The sequence below is a fragment of the Tenebrio molitor genome, chromosome 8 (assembly GCF_963966145.1).
Source record: "Tenebrio molitor chromosome 8, icTenMoli1.1, whole genome shotgun sequence".
Classification (NCBI taxonomy): Eukaryota; Metazoa; Arthropoda; class Insecta; order Coleoptera; family Tenebrionidae; genus Tenebrio; species Tenebrio molitor.
Genome location: NC_091053.1, coordinates 1961334 through 1981240, shown reverse-complemented (window position 1 = coordinate 1981240; position 19907 = coordinate 1961334). Strand labels below are relative to the sequence as shown.

The following is a 19907-nucleotide window of genomic DNA, read 5'->3' as shown; positions in this document are numbered from 1 at the left end:
CCACCAAGATAAATTATTCTTTTTTATAAATTAAGAGTCGCTTCAGAACTTCAGATATTTTGGTACCGCTATGGTGGCAACACAAAATTGACAGTTCAATCAACAAAATCTGTTGAATTTCCCGCCTTTGCACAGTTTGTTACCATTCTCTGTTTTTACCAATTACTGTGTTAAATAGAGTTTTATAGTACCTATTAAAAATGTCAATAAGTGAGCCAACACAAGCTCTAAACTTGGGTGAGTTCTTACCTGAGAGTTAATCAATTCAAGTAGTCGATCGCACATAACCTCACTTTTAATCCCGTCTTGTTATTTATGAATCAAAATGTTTCTTAATCTTTTCAGACTTCAAGCAGCAGCGCCTGTTCGTGACGTTCTTTAGGGGTTTACCAGAGGTAGGTATGCATTCAAACTGCTAATTTTTCATCAATTTAATAAGAAAACGATCAAAATACAATAAATTAAATCTAAACACCATTGTCGTCGAAGAATTTACAAAGTTTTAACTTAACCCACTTTATTTTTAATACTCGTCCATTGCCTGGACCAAAATCCCGGTTTCGTGGTCGTCGCGTTCCCATCTAGTGGCTCCTCTGGCGGTACAGGTCCATCAATTTGTTGAACTTCACTTGCTACTTGAGGTTCAATAGGTTCAATATCCCTCACAGTTTCACTCTCTTGCTCATGTTCTTGTTCCGTTCCGTAATTAACTTGATTGGGTGATTCCGAAGTCAAGCTCCGCCCTTGTTGCAATTGTTTTGTAGTACTGACTTGTTGATCGTCGGTACCGTAGACTGGTTTAATAGGCTGTTGTTGATCTTCACTTTCTTGTGGTACCGATTCGGGAATTTGTTGGACTTGGTACTGATTTCGTGGCAGTTGTCTCGTGGTACCGACTTGTACCGGGTGACCATCCACAAACGAATAGACCGGTTGCGGGTGGTACTCCATAGGCCCCAGCTTCAAATCTTGCTGTTGCTGTTCCTGTTGTTGTTGTTTTTCTTTGTTGCGTTGCGCCTGGTTTTTCAAAAGATCGATGAGCTTTTGAGACTTCCTTTCAGCTTCCTCACGTTGAGTACGGTCCGTACTTGCCACATCGGTACTGACTGGTTGAGACTGGTTGATTTCTCGTTGGATCAAATCTTGAGTCTGTTGCTTCAATTGTTGGGAGGGTTGATCTTGGAAGATTTTATTCGATGCTACTTGCGGCTCGATCGGTTGGTCGATGTCTTCACTTTGTTGAGTCAGATCTTGCGTTTGTTGAGTCAGGTCTTCAGATTGTTGAGTCAAATCTTGCGTTTGTTGAGTCAGGTCTTCAGATTGCTGAGTCAAATCTTGGGTTTGTTGAGTCAGGTCTTGATTGTTCCGACCCCGATCTTGCGTTTGTTGAGGTAACTCTTGAGATTGTCGAATCAGCTCTTGATGTTGTTGACGCCATTCTGGCGTTTGTTGATCAAAATATATAGTGTGTAGAACCAGGTCATGATTCATTTGAGGCCGGTCTTCAGATTGCTGAGGCAAATCTTGCGTTTGTTGAGTCAGGTCTTCCGATTGCTGAGACAAATCTTGGGTTTGTTGAGTCAGGTCTTCAGATTGCTGAGTCAAATCTTGGGTTTGTTGAGTCAGGTCTTGATTGTTCCGACCCCGATCTTGCGTTTGTTGAGGTAACTCTTGAGATTGTCGAATCAGCTCTTGATGTTGTTGACGCCATTCTGGCGTTTGTTGATCAAAATATATGCGTCGAACCAGGTCGTTATTTTGTCTAAACGGAGGTTGCGTTTGTTGAGTCAAGTCTTGTGTTTGCTGAGTCAGCTCTTGATTGTTTTGACTCCAGTCCTGAGGCTGTTGACTCAAACTTTGAGATTGTTGAGTTAAGTCTCGAGATTGGTGAGGCAAGTCCGAAGTTTGTCGAATTAGATCTTGAGTTTGTTGCGTCAGATCTTGGTTTTGCTGACTCCAATCTTGAGGCTGCTGATTCAAATCTTGAGATTGTTGAGTTAACCCTCGGGATTGCTGAGTCGGATCCCAGGTTTGTTGAGTTTGTGATTGAGGAAAATTGTTTTGCGTTTGTTGCACTGGACCTCTAATTGGTTGCGGAGGTACACTCGGTAACGGATATCTTCTGTAGCTAGAACTCTGGATTTGCTGTTGAGGCCGACTACCAATCTGCAAAGGTGCAAACTCTTCTGTCTGTTGCGACAAACCTCGACTATGCTGTGTTTGTTGCGACGGACCAAAACCATCATACTGGTTTTGCTGAGGAGTCAAATCTACCAACTGTTGCCCGTGCTGGTCACCAATTTGCAATTTACCAAAACCTGGGTCTTGTGTCTGTTGAGTCAAGCCTGCGTTGTCGATCTGTTGTGCCAACGGATTCTGAGGTTGTTGAAGCTCCCCGAAACTGTCATCGGTCTGTTGTCCCAACAGATCTTGCGTCTGTTGAGCTAGATCAGAATCGTCGATTTGTTGTCCCAGTTGATTCTGGGGTTGCTGTAGTGTGCCTAAACCGGTGTTTTGTGTTTGTTGAGTCAAAATGTGACCATCTTCGATCTGGTCCCCCCGCGATAATGGTTTTGTTATAAGACCATGGTACTGATTACGAATCTTGTTTCTCCACTCTTGTTGCTGGGACCGTCTGTTAAGGCCTTCGTAATATTGCACTCTGTGATTCACCGTGTTCCTTTGAGGGTACTGCTCTTGAGCTGGTACTTGGTAAGTTGTACGGTACCTTTCCGCTGGCGGATAACTTCTGTAAGTGTTGACTCCTGGTTGGACTTGTTGTGTCAAATCTTGAGTCTGTTGGGTCAAATATGGATCGTACAGTGGGTCACGTCTGATTCCTCCCGGTCTGGAGTACAACGAGCTGGTCTGGACTTGTTGGGGTTGTTGACCGACAACAGGTTTTGAATACAACGGCTGAATTGTTTGGACTTCAATGGGCGGCTCTATAGTCTGATGTGCTTCAATAATTCGGTGATTTTGCACCTCCGCGGGACGTGTAGGCGCAGGTGGACCTGGCATGCCCATCATATTTGGTGTCGGATTCTGATTTTGATTCAAAGGGTTGCTTTGGTATCTTGGTGTAGGTTTTGGAAGATCCACTTGTGGTCTCCTCATATAATAATCAAACGATTGAGTTTGTTGGGTGAGATCATCTTGAGTTTGCTGAGTCAAATCGTCGTGAGTTTGCCTTTGCTGAGTCAAATCGTCGTGAGTTTGCCTTCGCTGAGTCAAATCATCGTGAGTTCGAGGGTGATAACTATACGTCTGCATCATTCTTGGTGGCGGTTTTTGATAAACACTTGGACCTAGTACCACTGGAGGTTTTTGTGAACCCAATTGCCTCTGTTGAGTAAAATCGTCATGAGTTTGAGATTGCTGAGATAGATCGTCGTGAGTTTGACTTTGTTGAGTCAGATCTTCATAACCTTCGGTTTGTTGAGTGAGATCGTCATGAGTCTGTACTTGCTGAGTTAGATCCTCATCGTCTTGAGTTTGTTGAGTGAGATCGTCATGAGTCTGTACTTGCTGAGTTAGATCCTCATCGTCTTGAGTTTGTTGAGTGAGGTCATCATGAGTTTGTACTTGCTGAGTTAGATCCTCATCGTCTTGAGTTTGTTGAGTGAGGGCATCATGAGTCTGTACCTGCTGAGTGAGATTCTCATCGTCTTGAGTCTGTTGAGTGAGGTCGTCATGAGTCTGTACTTGCTGAGTGAGATCCTCATCGTCTTGAGTTTGCTGCGTGAGGTCATCATGAGTTTGTACTTGCTGAGTCAAATCGTCATGGTCTTGTGTTTGTTGAGTCAGATCTTCAGTTTGTTGAGTCAAATCTTCCGTCTGTTGAGTCAAATCTTCATCGCTGTCTTTTTGTTGATACGCCGAGGGGTCGTCCCCCATCATGCAGTCTTCACCCAACGCGCTGACCCCACCGGAAGTGCCGTAACTCCTGTACAGATTCGGATCAAACCCTCGGACTTGTCTGTAGTTCCCGCTGCTGGAACTGCTGGCAGAGCTGCTCCACGAGCTGTAGCGACTGTACGACTGTTGCAACCCTTGCTGGAGCTGTCTCATCAGTTCGTGCTGCAGTTGGTTCCTCATGGCGGCCAGTTGTGCCCCGTAAGCCCCCGATTGGTACTGCTGACTGCTGATCTGTTCCATCTGCCGCGTGAGATTTCTGTTAAGTTCTGCTGTCATTTGGTCGAGGGTGGCTTGGTAGTGCGCTTGGGGGTTGAAGTTCGACGCCTCCCCTGTGTACATGTGGGCCTGTCTGTACGACTGCTGCATCAAGGCGGCTTGCAGCTGGCGCGACAGTTGTTCTTGCATTTGTCTATGCACCGCGACCATCTCTCCTTGCTGGTGTACCGTGTTGACTGGATAGTAGACGTGATTGGCTGGGATGGGTCTCGGGGCTTCGTACACGCGGAACATCTGGAAGAACTTGTCCCTCTGTTTGAGGAAGTCCCTGTTCAACTTGGTCAAGAGATTGGTCTCGATCTGTCGTCGCAGGTTCTCGATGTCTTCCACGCTGTACTTGGAGGCCACGTAATTGGTGTAGCCGTAGGCCCTCTTGATCTGTTCGTCGAACTGGAGGGTGATGTTCGCCCTCAACTCCTCCTGCAACTGGGCCAAGATGGCGTCGTAGTTGTAGGCCCCGCGATTTTGGAAGTTGCGCTCGGAGAAGTATCTGTGTTGGGTGTCTTCGAGGATCTTGTTCAGGTGCTCGTTCAGTTCTGTCTGTACTCTTGTGGCGACTGTCGTGATGGAGTCGGGGATGTGTCCTATTGGAATCGGTTGGGGGTGGGGTTGCATGTGGATCGGGACTTGTCCGTGGGGGTGGGGTTGAGGGCGGATCGGGACCTCTCCGTGGGGGTGCGGTTGGTAGATAGGGCGCTGCTGCAGCTCCCCAGGATAGTTGTCGCCGACTCGTCGATACGTATTTCTTTGCGTGTGCACCGCGGTGTCCACCCGCGTGTGGTAATACGTCTGGACTTGTCTCTCCAGATGCTTCATCAAGTTGGCCTCCATCTGTCTGGTCAAATCGGTCAGTTCTTGGTTGTGGTAGTTGGCGCTGGGTTGGAGTCTGCCGTCGATGATACTGTACGAGTACGCCCCCCTGATCCCCTGATTCCCGTAGTGCTGCTTCAGCGCCTCCTGCAACCTCATCGTGACATTCCTCCGCAACTCCTCCTCGAGCAGCCTCCTGTCGGTTTCGATCTGCGCCTGGCTGATCCCGCCCCCGTACGCCACCGCCCTCTGGTAGTGGTCGTAGACCGCCCTCTGCAGCTCCCTCTCCATCTCCTCCTCCAGACTTGTCGTAACCTGTCTCAGATTCGAGTCGATGCCGTAGTTCTGGTGGGGCGGGGCGAAACCGAAAGCTCCGCCCATTTCGGGTTGGGTGAAGGGCGGGTCGCCTCCCGCGTATCGGTTCTGGGCGTGGAGCTGGCCGAATGAGGAGGTGCGGTCGGTGCCGAGGCGGTAGCCGTGTTGCAGCTTCGGATTCACGTATTCGCTGTGCTGGCTGTGGGCATTCACCCGCGGCCGTAATCTACCTTCCAGGTCGCCATCTTTCGAGTAAAAACCTTCGTCTTGGTTGCGGTGTTGCAACTCGTGGTTTTTGTAGTGGGACGACGAGGTCTGGTAGTTGTACTCTTGGTGGTAGAAGCCGTTGGGCTTGGCCAAGGCCGAGGCCAGGACGGCGCAAAGGAGGACCGCCGGTTTCATCTGGAATAAAACGAGGCGATTGGTCGGTTTGGGTTGCGCAAGGTGGAGGTTATCGGGACAATTACCGCATTATCGCGCTCTACCTTATCAAAGTCTAATTATAATAATTTTTGTTATTCGACGAAAGCAAGGTTTATTTGGAGCGTTGAACTCTAAATAGATGCGTCTCAGACCTGTAGGAAATACCTATCAGGTGTACCAATCTCGAAGCAAACGTCACCAAGACATGATTCGCTTTTGCCAAAAATTTTTCCAAAGCTTGGACACCTCGACCAACTCTTATCAACTAATCCTGCAGCTGCAGTTTTAGCAAATACTCGAAATTCGCTCACCTGTGCGGTTTTCCACCAATAATGTCCAAATGCACAAACTATTACTTTTTCCGTCGAACAGCTTCAATTGTTTTTGCATAAACTGATCATTTAAAACGTTCTACATTCCTATATAGGCTAAGAAGTTATCGTGGACATGACCCCCCCGCTTTTATCTCTCGATTTCGAGTGAATTATTGTATTTTTTGAAAGAACCGATAAAACCCAAAATAGTTTTTAGTAATTTAGAAAAATGTTTTTCCACTTAATGCAATATTTATTTCTCAGTTTTCATTCTTATGCCTTCTTCGCTGCATCCAGAAAAAAATCAATTGGTCTGGTGTAAATAGGTTATCTGCTGTTCCAGGGTCCAAAGGTCGGATCTTATTAAATTTTGTTTATTTTGGTTTTTGCTTTGCAATTTTTTTCTTTACCGCATTTTCTCCCCACGTGATAAAGACGCGCTTATCGCTTTTGATTATTAAAAATATTGTACTTCCAAGTAATGTTTGCATTGTAATGACGTTGTTTTGTTTTATCTAGGACATCACGAATTTTTTAAATTCATGTAGTTCTCAGAAATTTCCAAAAATGCCAACATATTCTGCGATGGACATAATCCCACACGTTTTCAATAGGTAACAAATCTGGCCACAGTGTGGACCACGGAAGACCTGTCAATTCTTGCTTTCCCTGTGTGTGGGATTGTGCATCATCTTGTTGACCCACGAGGAGCTGTACCAAATCGCCCTCTTCTTCAATTGTCCTTTCTTTGCGTTCATTTGTTGCTTTTTCGTTTCCGTCGCAACGTCACAAAATGTGTCAAGTACGGTTCAAGTGTGTTAAGTGCATCGCTATCGCTTGTTTACGATCAAAACTGTTACAAGAAGACGCGATAAATGAAACTGGTTCATCGAAAAAGTCACTCGTCGAGTCTCTTTCTACGAATTTTTCGACAAACATGACCTGCGCTCCATATCGCGCCGCTGACGTCCTAATCGGCGACTTTTCCAGAAACCGACGTCCACTTTGCGATTTTTCAACCACGGCGAGTACTACACCCTGCACGGCGAAGACGCCAGCCATGCCTCCAGCTTCACTGGAAACATCGTCAAGTACATGGGGGAGGACCCCAAGCTGTCGTACGTGGTGTTGCGCAAGTCCCAGTTCGAGAGGTTCATCCGGGAGTTGCTCCTGGTCAAGCAGTACCGGGTGGAGGTGTACGTGAAAGCTTCCCCCAACAAGATCAACGAATGGAACGTGGAGTACAAAGGCTCTCCGGGGAATCTCTCCCAGTTCGAGGAAGTCCTTTTCGAGAACGCCTCCATCACGTTTAGTAATTACGTGATGGGGGCGCGCATCGTGAAAGGGAAGGTGGTGGCGGTGGCGTGCGTCAACTCCACGGAGTTGAAGTTCCAGGTGTGCGAGATCAACGACAACGAGTGTTTCACCGAGTTGGAGGCCCTGATCGCGCAGGTGGGTCCCAGGGAGTGCATCATTCCTCAAGGGGACACTGCAGATCTGGTGGAGCTGAAGAAGGTGCTCGAACGCAACAGTGTGCTTGTTGCCAAAGTGAAACGTGCGGACTTTGGGTCGGAAGGAGTCATCCAAGACTTGGACCGGCTGTTGTTCTTCAGCGACGGCCAACAAAGAAACTCTGTCAGTTTTCCGGAGACCAATCTCAAGGAAGCTCTGGGGTGTCTCAACGCCGTCATCAAGTTCCTCAATTTGACAGGAGACGAACAAAACTTCAACCAGTTCAAGATCAGCACCGTCGACGTCCATCGATACGTCCGTTTGGACAACGCTGCGTTGTACTCTCTTAACATCCTCCCGAAGCCTGGAGTGTCGACAGTTGAAGACAACATGCTTCTCCCCAACAAGTCTAAAACGTTTTGTCTCAAAGGGATTTTGGACTGTTGCGTGACCAATCAAGGGCGTCGCCTCCTGGAGCAATGGATCAAACAGCCCCTGAAGGACATACATTTGATCAACGAACGACACGATGTGGTCGAGTGTTTGGTGAAAGACCCCCAAACGCGGCAACAGCTCCAGGCGGAGATCTTGCCCCGCCTGCCAGACTTGTTGCTCTTGTCTAAAAAGCTCTCCAGCAAGAAGGCCAGTCTGCAAGACTGCTACCGCGTCTACCAAGTGGTCGGGGCTGTTCCCACTTTGATCAAGACGCTCAAAGAACTCGACAATCCTTGCGTCAAGTCGTTTCTGGTCGACCCGATCCAAGAGATCCGCAACGACCTGGACAAGTACCAAGACATGATCGAGGAGATCCTCGACTTGGAGCTGGTCGACAGAGGCGAGTTCCTCGTCAAGAGAACCTTCAGTCCCGAGCTGAACGAGATCTCCGAGAGCAAGCAGCGCATCGAGGAGAAGATGCAGAAGTTGTTGCGGAACGCGGCCAACGACTTGGGCTTCGACGAAGACAAGACGATCAAGCTGGAGTGCAACGACCAACACGGCTACTTCTTCAGGGTGACGCTCAAGGAAGAGCACGCGCTGCGCTCGAATTCGCGCTACAAGATCATCGACGCGGTCAAGGGGGGAGTACGTTTCACCAACGACAAACTAGGCGATCTCAACGCGGACTACTCGGAGGCCAAAGCGGCCTACGAGGACCAACAGAAGACGATCATCGCGGAGATCTTCGATGTGGCAGGTACGTACCACCCCCTCGAGGGTCGTAATCTTAGGGACAAGTTCCAGCCGGCTACGGTGACAGTTTGAGGAACCTGAACCTCTACATCGGTACCGTCGACGTTCTGGTGTCATTCGCGAATGTCTCAGTTTGGGCGAAGATCCCCTACGTCAGGCCTAAACTCCACGAACCCGGAACGGGTACTTTCAAACTCTTCAAAGTGCGCCACCCTTGCATCGAGCACCAAGAACACGTCTCTTTCATCCCCAACAGTGTCGAGTTCGACCACGACGGCGCCACTTTGCACATCATCACGGGTCCGAATATGTGCGGCAAGAGCACCTTCATCAGAAGCATAGGCGTGTGCGTTCTCATGGCCCAGATCGGGTGCTTCGTCCCTTGCAACTACGCCGAAATCCCTCTGGTCGACGCGATTTTGGCGCGAGTCGGCGCCGAGGACTGCCAGCTGAAAGGGTTGTCCACGTTCATGGTCGAGATGATCGAAACGTCGACCATCATCAAGAGCGCCACGGCGAATTCCCTCGTCATCATAGACGAGCTGGGGCGCGGTACTTCTACCTACGACGGGTGCGGAATCGCGTTCGCGATTGCAGAGTAAGTCAGTCGCGAAGGTTCCGCAAGTACCACGTGATTCGCTGTTGCAGGTACTTGGCCAAAGAGGTGAAATGTTTCTCTTTGTTCGCCACCCACTTCCACGAGATCACGAGACTGGCGGAAATGTACTCCACGGTCACCAACAAACACGTGACTGCTGTCACCACCGACAGTACCATCACGCCTTTGTACCAAGTCCGCGAAGGGGAGTGCGACAACAGCTACGGAATACACTGTGCCAGAATGGTCGAGTTTTCGGATGACGTCATCGAGGTATGTGACAGCTCGATGTGGCGCGACTTTCAATTGTTTTTTGTAGGCGGCGATTGAGCACCAGAAGAAACTCGAACACTCGGCTGGTACTCAACTCATCAGAGACTACGAACAGTCTTTGAAACGTCAGATTATCAAAGATGGCGACAAGATTATCGAAGATGTTTTGGAAAAAGTGAAACAGTTGGATCCGGATGGCTTGGGCGATGAAGATTTGCTCCGAGAAGTGAATAAACTGAAGGAGCAACTGGAAGGGAGCGAGAATTTATTTATTAAGGGGTTGTTGTCCTAGTGGTTGTTGTTCAATAAAGAATTTAATTGTCAGTTGTTTCTTCTGGTTCAGTCGGCGCTTCTGTTGGTGCTGGGGGTTCTTCACTCGGTGACTCAGCTGGAGCTTCTGGTGGTGGTTCCGGCGCCTCGGTTGGAGCTTCGGCGACTTCCGTCGGTGCTTCCACCGGCGCCTCCCTCTGCTGTTCAAGGTACGCCTTGGTGTGCGAGTCGTGCGCCTCGATTGGTACTCCTGGTTCGGCGTCGGTCTCAGCCGGCGGTTCGTCGGGCACCTGTTCGGTCGACACCTTCGCCGGTAGTTGCGATGGTGTCTGTCGCAGCTCCCCTTGTTTGATCCTCTCGACTGGTTTGGTTTTCGCCGCCTCTTCGCGCGCTTGGGCTTCTTCCGCCGCCTCCTTCGCTCTTTCCCACGACTGCTTGCGGACGGTCTCTGTCTTTGCTTGTTCCGGCAGCTGGGGTTGCGACTCGCCGTATTTCATCGGAACGGGCTGTGCTTGCTCGGTGTGCCTCATCAGAGACTCCTGCTTGAGCCGGACCATCTCTTTTCTGGCTTCCATCAGCTCTTGTTCCAGTTCGTCTTGAGATATCGTCGGCAGGATCTGCGACCGGTTCAGTTGCGGTTCTACCGCCTCTTCGGTGACGGGAGGCGGCACGAAAGCGTCCGTGTCGGAATCTTTCTCGTCGATTATCAGCGGTTCGACTTTGTCGTCGGTACCTAGCGCACTACACTCGAAAATATAAGCCTGACTGTCTAACTGTGTTGTTCACCTGAAGATCCGCTCCTCCAGCATCTCTCGGATGAACTCTTCGCTTGTCTTCTCCGGTTTGATCGAGTCGCCGAAGATCCTCATCATCACGTCTTTGTGCTGAGGCGCGTCCACTTCCTCCTCCAGGATGGAGTTGAGGTCGCGCGAGATCAGCTCTTCACCGCCGAAGTCCACGTGAGGTACCACCGTGTTGTAATCGATGCGGACACCTTTCGACCTAAATATTCACAATTAAATATTCAAAAAAGGACACTTCCAGCTGACGTGTACTTCCTAGCTTCCATGCTGAACGAAGACGAGATAGAGTACGTGTCGTCGATGGTCATGGTGTCTTCGCCTCTCTCTTGCGGACCTATCGGAGTCTCGTTCAGCTGCCTGATGGCCCTCCTGGTGTAGTACCCTTTGTACGCGGCTTTGATCAAGTTGGCGGCTCTCTTTGCCTCTTCCGGCGACACTCCGGTCCTCCTGTACAGTCGGATCGCGCTTCTCGCCGCCACCCTCCAGTCGATGATGCCGCTGAGGAGCTGCGCCTCGCGCTGTTGTCGATTCTTGAAGGCTCTGAAGGCGTTCTGGATGACCACAGCCGCGGCCTGGACCTGCGCCTCGGAAATCCCCGCCTCTTCGATGATGCGAGCCACGACGGTGTCCTCGTCTTCCTTCACTGCTCCAGATTAGTCAGACTTGTGCTCACCTTCGTGGGACACTTACGGATTCCTTTTCGCTCGCTCCAGGTCCTGAAAGCGTCCTGGATCACTTCGGCCGCGCTGTCCGCTTTCTCCCGGCTCATGCCGGCCCTGGACAACAACTCCACGATGGTCTCGGACGCTTCCGTCATGTATTGCACAAATCTAGCCGACACGCGAGCGTTTTCTCGGGTGATGAGGAGGGCGTCCAGATAGTCGGCGATGAAGGTGTAGATGTCCTCAGGTTGACTCCGCAGGACCTGGACAGAACTGGATAAGTGGGGCCTAAGGGGGCGGCGCTACTTCTCTGGAAATGTCGCTCATGAGCTCGCGCAAGCCGTCAGGGACCACGTAAATGTAACGGGCGCAATGGCGTTGTAGCATAACATCCATTTTCCAGCTCTTTTATTAACTTTTCAACACAATAAATTAAATTTTTATTGATTTCAATTGTTTTTATTTGACATTTGACAATTTAAGTAAAACTTAAAAATATAAATATAATTTTCAATAGGTACCAGTATGAAATCGCATTCTAGTATTTTTTCACTTAAAATCGCAAATTATCGATTAAAAATTCTAATTTCGCTTTTGAAGTGGCGCAGGCCTGGGGGTTTTGGATTTCTTAAAGTTGTGCGGTTGGCAATTCGACCTTTGACATGGTGACGTAATGGTTCCAATTGATAATTTTATTTATTGTTAAACAAACACATGTGAGTACTGAGTATATCCATTTGTGTTGAAATTGTGTTTTGATGTAAACTAAAATTAAGAAAACATTTTTGCAGATTGTTGAATACCTAACCTCACTTTTTGTAGACTCCTTACATACCAAAATGAAAGAGTTCGAATCATAATTTCGGTCAATTCAAGAGTGTATCTGTGATAAGAATTAACGAAGATTTTAAGTTTAGTCGAAATGAGCGATCAGTACTATTACAATGCGAATTATTCATACCCGATGGTGCCCAACTACGACCCCAATTACGCGCCCCCTGATCCGCGCCAGTGGAGCCAGTGGGGGCAGTGGAACCAGTCGTACGCGCCGATGATGCCGCCCTACCCGCCGCCGGTAAATTTCAACGTGCCGCCCCCGCCTATAGGTCACTACAACTACAACTACACCCCTTATCCGGTCCAGGAAAAACGCGAGTCTGATTATAAAGAAACTAGTCGAGCTAAGCCGAGCGATTATCGCCAGGAACTGGAATCGTACAAGCAATCAAAAGCTGACAGTGAGAAGTACGATCGCCGGTCTAGGTCGCCATGGAGGCCGTCGCGGTCGCGCTCTTCGCGGAATTCGAGAGAGAACAGGGAGCGGCGGCGGAGTCGAAGTCGGAGCAAAAGCCGCCACAGCCGCGCCCGGAGCAGCGCCAAGACGGAGAAGCCGCGGGAGTCTAGCTCGGTGTTGTCAAAGTGGCGGCGCAATTATTGCTCGTCGAGAGAGGAGGTCTCCAATCGGATCCAGGAGTTGGCCAGAGTCGACCAAGAAGAGGTGCTGGAGCAGGAGAAGAACATCTGGACGAGGTCCACACCGTCGGATTTGTTCTACGTGAAGGACGACAGTAATGCGAAGGTCACGAAGGCCACCGCGAAGTCAGTGCAAATATGCGATTACTTCAGCGAGGAGTTGGTGTTGAGGGCGAGGAAGATCAACGAGTTGAAGCCGAAGTATGTGCCCCCGCCGAGGAAAAACAGGGCGAGATTGTGCAAACATAAATGTAAAAAAAAAATTGTTTTATTTATTTTTTGTGTAGTACTGAGAGTGCTGTTTCAGCCGAAGAAACGAGTTCCTCCGGAAGCTCCGAAGAAGAGCTGACCGACGAAGAAGACTGCACCATGGAAGAACTGCAACGGAAGCAGCAACACCCGGATCGACTCCACCCGGAAATGTGGTACAACGATCCAGGCGAGATGAACGACGGTCCGCTGTGCAGATGCTCGATCAAATCCAGAAAGTCCGGGATCCGGCACGGGATATATCCAGGAGAGCAACACCTGGAAAAGTGCGTTCCAGAAAGTAACAACGCCGACAAGCTCTACCATTACAGGATCACGATCTCCCCTCCTACGAATTTCCTGATCAAGACCCCCACCATTATCCACTACGACGAGCATGAGTTTATCTTCGAGGGTTTCTCCATGTTTTCTCATTTCCCGTTGGTCAAATTGCCCACTTGTAAGGTCATCCGGTTCAATATCGAGTACACCATTCTCTACATCGAGGAAAAAATCCCCGACAATTTTACAGTGAGGGAGTTGGATCTGTTCCGTAAGCGTCGACTTCATTTCACTTGTTGTGTCATCAAGGCGCTTTTCTAGATGACTATTTGTTCAAAGAAGTCTTGGAGCTGGTGGATTTGGATTTCAAAACTGCCGGCGACGACGACGGTTGTTCGCAGTTCCACTTCATGCCGAGATTCGTGCGGGAGCTGCCCGACAACGGCAAGGAGATCCTGTCGATGAAAGAGGTCCTCCAGTATCTGGTGGACAGCTCGATTCCGCTGATCGAAAAGAAGGACTTGGAGGACATGGTGAAGATGAGTCAGTACGAGTGGCAGACCTACGCCGACAAGATTAAGGTAGCGGCGACAGAGATTTTGGTGACAGGAGAATAATGGAGTTTTGGCAGGGAATGGTGGTGACTTACCCCGGAAAAAAACCGTGCTCGGTGCGAGTGGATCAGCTGGACCGCAACATCGACCACCAAAAACCCGGCAGCTACAAGTTCCCCGAGATTGTCCATTTCGGGATCAGACCGCCGCAACTGAGCTACGCCGGGAACCCCGAGTGAGTTGCGACCCCCTCATGGGGGTGACTAATTAAAAGTTGGGTCAAGAGTGCTTTGCTACAAGTTTAGTCTGTTAAGTTGTCGCACCTGTCAGCTGTCATTCTTGCCAAGTTTAACCTTCAACTTGCGATTAAGTGCAATTTTTTTAGTATAAAACGCTAATTAATCGACATCTAATGTTACAAAATGGTCGCCGGGGCGGTTTGGGGCTGTTTACTGTACAAAGTGTGTCGGAAAAATGATATTCGGTGATTTTGCGGACTTGAGTTTGCGCAGCTAGTCCAAGTGCGCCGGTATCTTACAGGTGAGGAAGAAGGTGCAAAAAGAGCATTTTTTTCACAGAAACATTATTTAGAATTGTTCATTGTTGAATTTAAAACTGTTCAGGTCAATTTTGTAGAACATTTTTCAAAACGCCCTTAACCAGATTTTAATTTAATCACGTCAAGAGTGCTTTGCCACAAGTTTTGTCTATTCGGTTGCCGCACCTGTCGGCTGTCATTCTTGTCAAGCGAAACGTCCAATTTGCGATTAAGTGCAATTTTTTTAATATAAAACGCTAATCAACGGACATCTAATGTTACAAAATGGTCGCGGGGGCGGTTTGGGGCTGTTTACTGTAAAAAGTGTGTCGGAAAAATGATATTTAGTGATTTTGAAACCTTGAGTTTGCGCAGCTAGTCGAGGAGCGCTGGTGACTTACAGAGGAGAAAGAAGGTGCAAAAAGAGAATTTTTTCTTTTTCTTTTCAAAGCGCCCTTATCCAGATTTTTGTTTAACCACGCGATGATTTTTTGCAGTTATCAGAAAGCCTGGAGAGACTACGTGAAATTTCGCCACCTCTTAGCCAACATGTCCAAGCCCACTTTCGAAGACAAACGCAAGCTAGAGTCGAAAGAGAACAAGCTGCAAGAGATGCGGACCCAGGGGAAGATGAAGAGGGACATCACCGTGGCGGTCTCAGCTGAAGGTTTCTACCGTACCGGTATCATGTGCGACATTATCCAGCACGCCATGCTCATCCCGGTCCTAGTCTGTCACTTGAGGTTTCACCACTCCCTCAACATCTTGGAAGACTCGATCAACTACAAATTCAAAAACCGAGCGCTGTTGCAGTTGGCTCTGACCCACCCCTCGTACAGGGAGAACTTCGGGACGAACCCCGACCACGCCAGGAACTCCCTGACGAATTGCGGGATCCGACAGCCGGAGTACGGTGACAGGAGGATTCACTACATGAACACTCGAAAGCGAGGTTTGTTGAGAGAACGCGAGAGGGCGCCGCGCTCATTGTCTGTTTAGGTATCAACACGCTGATCAATATCATGTCGCGGTTCGGCAAGCAGCACGAGACCGAATCCAACATCACCCACAACGAGCGATTGGAGTTCCTCGGCGACGCCGTCGTCGAGTTCCTCTCCTCCATTCACTTGTTTTACACTTTTCCGGACCTGGAGGAAGGTGGATTGGCCACGTACAGAGCCGCCATCGTGCAAAACCAGCACCTGGCGGTGCTGGCCAAGACACTCAAACTGGACCAGTTCATGCTTTACGCTCACGGGTCGGATCTGTGCCACGATCTGGAGCTGCGACACGCGATGGCCAATTGTTTCGAGGCGTTGATGGGGGCGCTGTTCCTCGACGGAGGCATCGACGTAAGCGAGAATGTCACGGTGGATGTTGCGTTGTCAGTTGAGAGTTGCAGGTCGTCGATAGGGTCTTCTCGGAGACGCTTTTCAAAATCCATCCGGACTTGCTCCAGGTGTGGATGAATCTTCCTCCGCACCCTCTCCAAGAACAGGAACCCACCGGGGACAGACAGTGGATACCGAAATTCGAATTGTTGCAAAATCTGACCAAGTTCGAGGAGTCGGTGGGGCTCGAGTTCAACCACATAAGACTGTTGGCCAGAGCTTTCACCGATAGGAGCGTGGGGTACACGAATCTGACCTTGGGGTCCAACCAAAGACTGGAGTTTCTCGGGGATACCGTCTTGCAACTGATCGCCTCCGAGTATCTGTACAAATATTTTCCGGAGCATCACGAAGGACACTTGTCGGTGGGTCAACCGTTGCGTATCAATCACACAACACTCGGTCACGCACTTTCTGAACAAGTCTTGAACTTTCGAGGAGTTCTGGTTTAAGTGGAGACATGTTTCAGCTGTTGCGAAGCTCTCTGGTGAACAACCGGACGCAAGCCGTAGTTTGCGACGACCTCGGAATGTCCAACTACGCCGTCTACAACAACCCCAAAGCCGAGCTGAAGACGAAGGACCGCGCCGACCTCCTCGAGGCCTTCATCGGCGCCCTCTACGTCGACCAGGGCCTGCAGTTCTGCGAGGTCTTCTGCCAAGTCACGCTGTTCCCGCGCCTGCAAGACTTCATAATGAACCAGGACTGGAACGATCCGAAGTCCAAGCTCCAGCAGTGCTGTCTCACCCTGAGGACCATGGACGGCGGCGAGCCGGACATTCCGGTTTACAAGTTCGGTAATCCGACCGGTGCCGATTTCACATAACCGACGTTCGTTGCAGGGTGATCGAGTGTAAAGGGCCGACCAACACGAGGGTGTACACCGTGGCGGTGTACTTCCGGGGGCGGCGGTTGGCCAGCGCGATGGGCCACAGCATCCAACAGGCGGAAATGAACGCGGCGAAGAAAGCGCTGGAGATCTCGCAAGGTACGAATACGAGGGCGATTCAGAGTGGCGGCAGAGTGTTTTTCTAGATCTGTTCCCGCAACTGGACCACCAGAAGCGAGTCATCGCCAAGAGCATGAAGAAACAGAAGAACAAGAAGCACCACAGCAGGTCCAGGTCGGTCATGTCGTCGTTCGGGTTCGCGTCGAAGTCGCCCGAGAGGTACTCCAGGAGGAGGTTCAACAAGTCGAAGTCGAGGTCGTCGAGCAACAGCGACAGCTCGCCCCGGAGCAAAGGCGACAAGAAGAGGTGGTACGGATCCAGCGATAACGAGTTGAGCGACGAAAGATAAGAAATTTTAAATGTGAAGTAGTGGCAATTATTTATTTTTAGTATTTTATCGTACAGGAAAATCTAAATCAGTCGAAAAGTTCCATTATCATGTGTAGATCAATTGAAATGTTCACAGTCGAATTATAAAATTGTACTGAAGTATATTTTATAAATATTGTTTTTCGGTAAGGTATTTTGGTAAAGTTCCTCCGCCAGCATTCCTTGGATATTAATAAAACTGTAAATGAATTTTGAATATTTGTCAATTTTAAGTGTTGAAGTTATGTTTGTTGTGTAAACAATTGTCAGAAGTGAGGTTATGTGTGATCATGTGAATTTGAGGTTATGTAACCTCAAATATATATGAATTAATTTTATGTAAAATTAAATAATAAATGTCGGTTTCTACGTGGTTAGCTCGCACCCAAATGCGCCACTTCAGTTTTAAAAAAGTTATTTCGTGGTATTCGGGTCTCGTGAAGGGCAAATCTCCCGAAGCCCCCTACGAGCACGTCGTCCAAATCGGGGACCCCACACTTAGGGCCGTGTCGTTGGAAATCCCGTCAGATCTAGTGAAATCGCCGGAGATAAAATTTTTAATTGATAGAATGAGAAAGGTGATGCGGAAGTACAAATGTGTAGGACTTGCGGCGCCACAGATCGGCGCCCCTTTTAGACTGTTTGTGATGGAGTTCGCCGAAGAACACCTCCAAGATTTCAGCGAAAAGGAACGCGAGAGCAGAGAAATGCAAATTGTTCCGTTTACAGTAAAGTACTAGTCGTGTGGAGAGCAGTGATAATCATAATTTTAGTTTTAGGTGGTGATCAATCCGTCAGTCCGAGTGACCGACTACAAGAAACTCACATTCACGGAGTACTGCGCAAGCGTGAAAGGCTTCCAGGCCGAAGTCCCCAGGTGCAGGGGTGTACACTTGACAGGTCTCAATGAGGAGAATGAGAGGTTTGAGATGGAGTGCGTGGGCTGGCCCGCCAGGATAGTCCAACACGAGATGGACCACCTCAACGGACGGGTCTACACCGACGTAATGGACAGGAAGAGCTTGGCTTGCAGCTGTTGGCAAGTCGTGAACGAGAGAGGGGGCAAAGTGGAGTTGCCGTATGGGGCCCATTAATATTTATTTCCAACAGAATACATTACGTAGTTAAAAAATAAACGAGTCATTTACATTTTATCCATAAAGTGGGGTGTCCCCTCCGAGTTCCGTCGTCTGGTGAGGATTTCACAGCCTGTTTCGTTTACGAGGAGAGTTTGTTCGAATTGAGCCGACCATTGGCCGTCAGCCGTGACCGCTGTCCACTTGTCGGGCCACATCTCGTCGCGCCAGGTCCCCATGGAGATCATGGGCTCGATGGTGAAGCAGTGGCCGGGTTTCATCACCCCCACGGCGCGGTTTTCTAAACGAACGAAAAGTACAAAGGGGTTGTCTCAATTGTGGCGACTTACTGGCATAGTGGGGCACGTTGGGGGCGGTGTGGAACAGTCTGTGGATTCCGTGTCCGCAGTAGCTCCTCACCACGGAGTACCCGTGCGCTTGTGCGTGCTTCTGTATCACGTTCCCGATCTCCCTGTACTTCTCCCCCGGCTTGACGATTCCTATCGCTTTGCTAAGGCACTCGTACGTGACTTTGACCAGATTCTTGTGCTTGTCGCTCACGTTCCCCACGAAGAACGTCTCGTTGAGGTCGCCGTGGAAGCCCCGGTGGTACACCGTGATGTCCACGTTGCACAGATCCCCGTCTTTGAGGGGTCGAGTGTCGGGGATCCCGTGACAGATCACCTCGTTGACCGAGGTGCAGCACGACGCGGGGAACTCGTAGTAGTTCAAAGGGGAAGGGTAGCAGTCCCGCTCGAGGCACGCCTCGTGCACCGCCCGATCGATCTCGTCGGTGGTCACCCCCACGTCGCAGACTCTCGCCGCCTCGTCCAGCACCTCGCGGCCCAGCTTGCACGAAACACGCATCCCCTCGATCTCCTCATCGTCGAGGATCTTGATCTGCCCCGAGCCTTTGACAGCCTGCTCGCTTAGCGGCAGCCCTTGAGGGTGCTCGGCGTAGTCGGGGCGCGCGATCGCCTCGGGGACCGTGCGCTTGGGGGTCTGCGCGAAAGGGCGGAGCTGCCCCGTGAAGGTATAGTACGGCCAGGGGTTATACGAAGTCTCCCGGGGCTTATCAGGGTTTTCGCCCTCTGCAACAACGAATCGTGAGTGGGGGCCGCGCACGCGAATACTCTAATCACTTGGGGCGAAGTACCCGGACAGGAACGCGATCATTGCTAATAATTGTGATCGTCTTACCTACCTAACCTTACTTACTGGCTAAAGAGTGGATGATTTTGTGGTTCTTCCAGTTGTTTTTGAAGCACTCTTGCGAACAATAAAACGAACCTTGGATGCCCAGTTTCAGGCAAGTGGGGCACTGCAGTTTGGCGGTGTTGCCGCAACCGGGGGTTTCGCAAGTGCCAAAAGTGGACATTTTTCAGGAACACGAGGATTTTGGTAGAGCGGTAACTACAGTTACGCCGACACTGTCACTGACAACTTTGCCGGTTCGGCTTCAGCGACTCGACCCCAAAGCTACAATTTACAAGAATCTCAACGAAATGGGCCCAACTGCCCGCAAGAAACTCAATTTTAACCAGTTCATTCGATTTATTTCGAGGAAATGGTTCTGGCGGTGGCTAAGGCAGCACCTGTGGTCGTGGTCGATCATTGCTTGTTCTGTCTCCGACTTCTGTCGTGTATTTAAAAAAAATGGAATATCTTTTTAGATAAGGACATGCTGCTGAATTGGGCCGAAAAACGGCAATCGCGGTTAA

General features: G+C 49.6%; 6 protein-coding genes across 10 annotated transcripts; 3 read left to right on the top strand and 3 right to left on the bottom strand.

Moving 5' to 3' along the window:
- The first annotated feature begins 69 nt into the window (after window positions 1-69).
- Window positions 70-9894, top strand: spel1 (DNA mismatch repair protein spel1). Its single transcript, XM_069056049.1, has 6 exons — window positions 70-237; window positions 346-395; window positions 7047-8703; window positions 8751-9297; window positions 9348-9570; window positions 9617-9894. Exons 1-6 carry the CDS (start codon window positions 201-203, stop codon window positions 9860-9862), a joined length of 2760 nt encoding a protein of 919 aa, XP_068912150.1. The 5' UTR covers window positions 70-200; the 3' UTR covers window positions 9863-9894.
- On the bottom strand, window positions 417-6207 carry LOC138136753 (interaptin-like). Of its 2 annotated transcripts, XM_069056044.1 has the most exons (3): window positions 6054-6207; window positions 1312-5721; window positions 417-1269 (listed from the first exon to the last, which is right to left on the bottom strand). In XM_069056044.1, the coding sequence occupies exons 2-3, from the start codon at window positions 5719-5721 to the stop codon at window positions 508-510; spliced, it is 5172 nt and encodes a 1723-aa protein (XP_068912145.1). In that variant the 5' UTR covers window positions 6054-6207; the 3' UTR covers window positions 417-507. The 2 variants fall into 2 exon arrangements, with proteins under 2 accessions (XP_068912145.1, XP_068912144.1); XM_069056043.1 differs by having other exon boundaries at window positions 417-5721.
- Window positions 9819-11833, bottom strand: LOC138136759 (cyclic nucleotide-gated channel beta-1-like). The gene is made up of 5 exons (XM_069056056.1): window positions 11612-11833; window positions 11334-11568; window positions 10896-11286; window positions 10627-10842; window positions 9819-10581 (listed from the first exon to the last, which is right to left on the bottom strand). Exons 1-5 carry the CDS (start codon window positions 11699-11701, stop codon window positions 9885-9887), a joined length of 1629 nt encoding a protein of 542 aa, XP_068912157.1. The 5' UTR covers window positions 11702-11833; the 3' UTR covers window positions 9819-9884.
- Window positions 11834-11927: 94 nt separating this feature from the next.
- Window positions 11928-17260, top strand: drosha (ribonuclease 3 drosha). Of its 3 annotated transcripts, none has more exons than XM_069056046.1 (11): window positions 11928-12021; window positions 12097-13029; window positions 13086-13580; window positions 13631-13890; window positions 13941-14098; window positions 14899-15353; window positions 15401-15753; window positions 15804-16157; window positions 16262-16584; window positions 16635-16780; window positions 16828-17260. In XM_069056046.1, exons 2-11 carry the CDS (start codon window positions 12228-12230, stop codon window positions 17088-17090), a joined length of 3609 nt encoding a protein of 1202 aa, XP_068912147.1. In that variant the 5' UTR covers window positions 11928-12021; window positions 12097-12227; the 3' UTR covers window positions 17091-17260. The 3 variants fall into 3 exon arrangements, with proteins under 3 accessions (XP_068912147.1, XP_068912146.1, XP_068912148.1); XM_069056045.1 differs by having other exon boundaries at window positions 11930-12021; window positions 12128-13029; XM_069056047.1 differs by lacking the exon at window positions 11928-12021 and adding an exon at window positions 12049-12065 and having other exon boundaries at window positions 12128-13029.
- Window positions 17261-17454: 194 nt separating this feature from the next.
- On the top strand, window positions 17455-18246 carry LOC138136766 (peptide deformylase, mitochondrial-like). Its single transcript, XM_069056064.1, has 2 exons — window positions 17455-17838; window positions 17890-18246. Exons 1-2 carry the CDS (start codon window positions 17467-17469, stop codon window positions 18202-18204), a joined length of 687 nt encoding a protein of 228 aa, XP_068912165.1. The 5' UTR covers window positions 17455-17466; the 3' UTR covers window positions 18205-18246.
- On the bottom strand, window positions 18192-19710 carry LOC138136761 (methionine aminopeptidase 1). 2 transcript variants are annotated; one of them, XM_069056057.1, is made up of 3 exons: window positions 19405-19710; window positions 18537-19277; window positions 18192-18487 (listed from the first exon to the last, which is right to left on the bottom strand). In XM_069056057.1, exons 1-3 carry the CDS (start codon window positions 19562-19564, stop codon window positions 18255-18257), a joined length of 1134 nt encoding a protein of 377 aa, XP_068912158.1. In that variant the 5' UTR covers window positions 19565-19710; the 3' UTR covers window positions 18192-18254. The 2 variants fall into 2 exon arrangements, with proteins under 2 accessions (XP_068912158.1, XP_068912159.1); XM_069056058.1 differs by having other exon boundaries at window positions 19329-19459.
- Window positions 19711-19907: the final 197 nt, after the last annotated feature.

Excerpts from the sequence above, each read along its gene's own strand:
- spel1 (XM_069056049.1), top strand. The coding sequence starts at position 201 with ATGTCAATAAGTGAGCCAACACAAGCTCTAAACTTGG. Across the intron at positions 396-7,046 it reads TCTTTAGGGGTTTACCAGAG|AAACCGACGTCCACTTTGCG; the intron begins GTAGGTATGCAT and ends CGACTTTTCCAG. Across the intron at positions 9,298-9,347 it reads ATCGCGTTCGCGATTGCAGA|GTACTTGGCCAAAGAGGTGA; the intron begins GTAAGTCAGTCG and ends TCGCTGTTGCAG.
- LOC138136753 (XM_069056043.1), bottom strand. The coding sequence starts at position 5,721 with ATGAAACCGGCGGTCCTCCTTTGCGCCGTCCTGGCCTCGGCCTTGGCC.
- LOC138136759 (XM_069056056.1), bottom strand. The coding sequence starts at position 11,701 with ATGGATGTTATGCTACAACGCCATTGCGCCCGTTACATTTACGTGGTC. Across the intron at positions 11,569-11,611 it reads TGAGCGACATTTCCAGAGAA|GTCCTGCGGAGTCAACCTGA; the intron begins GTAGCGCCGCCC and ends AGTTCTGTCCAG. Across the intron at positions 10,582-10,626 it reads CTGGAGGAGCGGATCTTCAG|TGCGCTAGGTACCGACGACA; the intron begins GTGAACAACACA and ends TTTCGAGTGTAG.
- drosha (XM_069056046.1), top strand. The coding sequence starts at position 12,228 with ATGAGCGATCAGTACTATTACAATGCGAATTATTCATACCCGATGGTG. Across the intron at positions 15,754-15,803 it reads TCCTCGACGGAGGCATCGAC|GTCGTCGATAGGGTCTTCTC; the intron begins GTAAGCGAGAAT and ends TGAGAGTTGCAG. Across the intron at positions 16,158-16,261 it reads ATCACGAAGGACACTTGTCG|CTGTTGCGAAGCTCTCTGGT; the intron begins GTGGGTCAACCG and ends GACATGTTTCAG.
- LOC138136766 (XM_069056064.1), top strand. The coding sequence starts at position 17,467 with ATGTCGGTTTCTACGTGGTTAGCTCGCACCCAAATGCGCCACTTCAGT. Across the intron at positions 17,839-17,889 it reads TGCAAATTGTTCCGTTTACA|GTGGTGATCAATCCGTCAGT; the intron begins GTAAAGTACTAG and ends TTTTAGTTTTAG.
- LOC138136761 (XM_069056057.1), bottom strand. The coding sequence starts at position 19,564 with ATGTCCACTTTTGGCACTTGCGAAACCCCCGGTTGCGGCAACACCGCC. Across the intron at positions 19,278-19,404 it reads AATCATCCACTCTTTAGCCA|AGGGCGAAAACCCTGATAAG; the intron begins GTAAGTAAGGTT and ends TCGTTGTTGCAG. Across the intron at positions 18,488-18,536 it reads CAACGTGCCCCACTATGCCA|AAAACCGCGCCGTGGGGGTG; the intron begins GTAAGTCGCCAC and ends TCGTTCGTTTAG.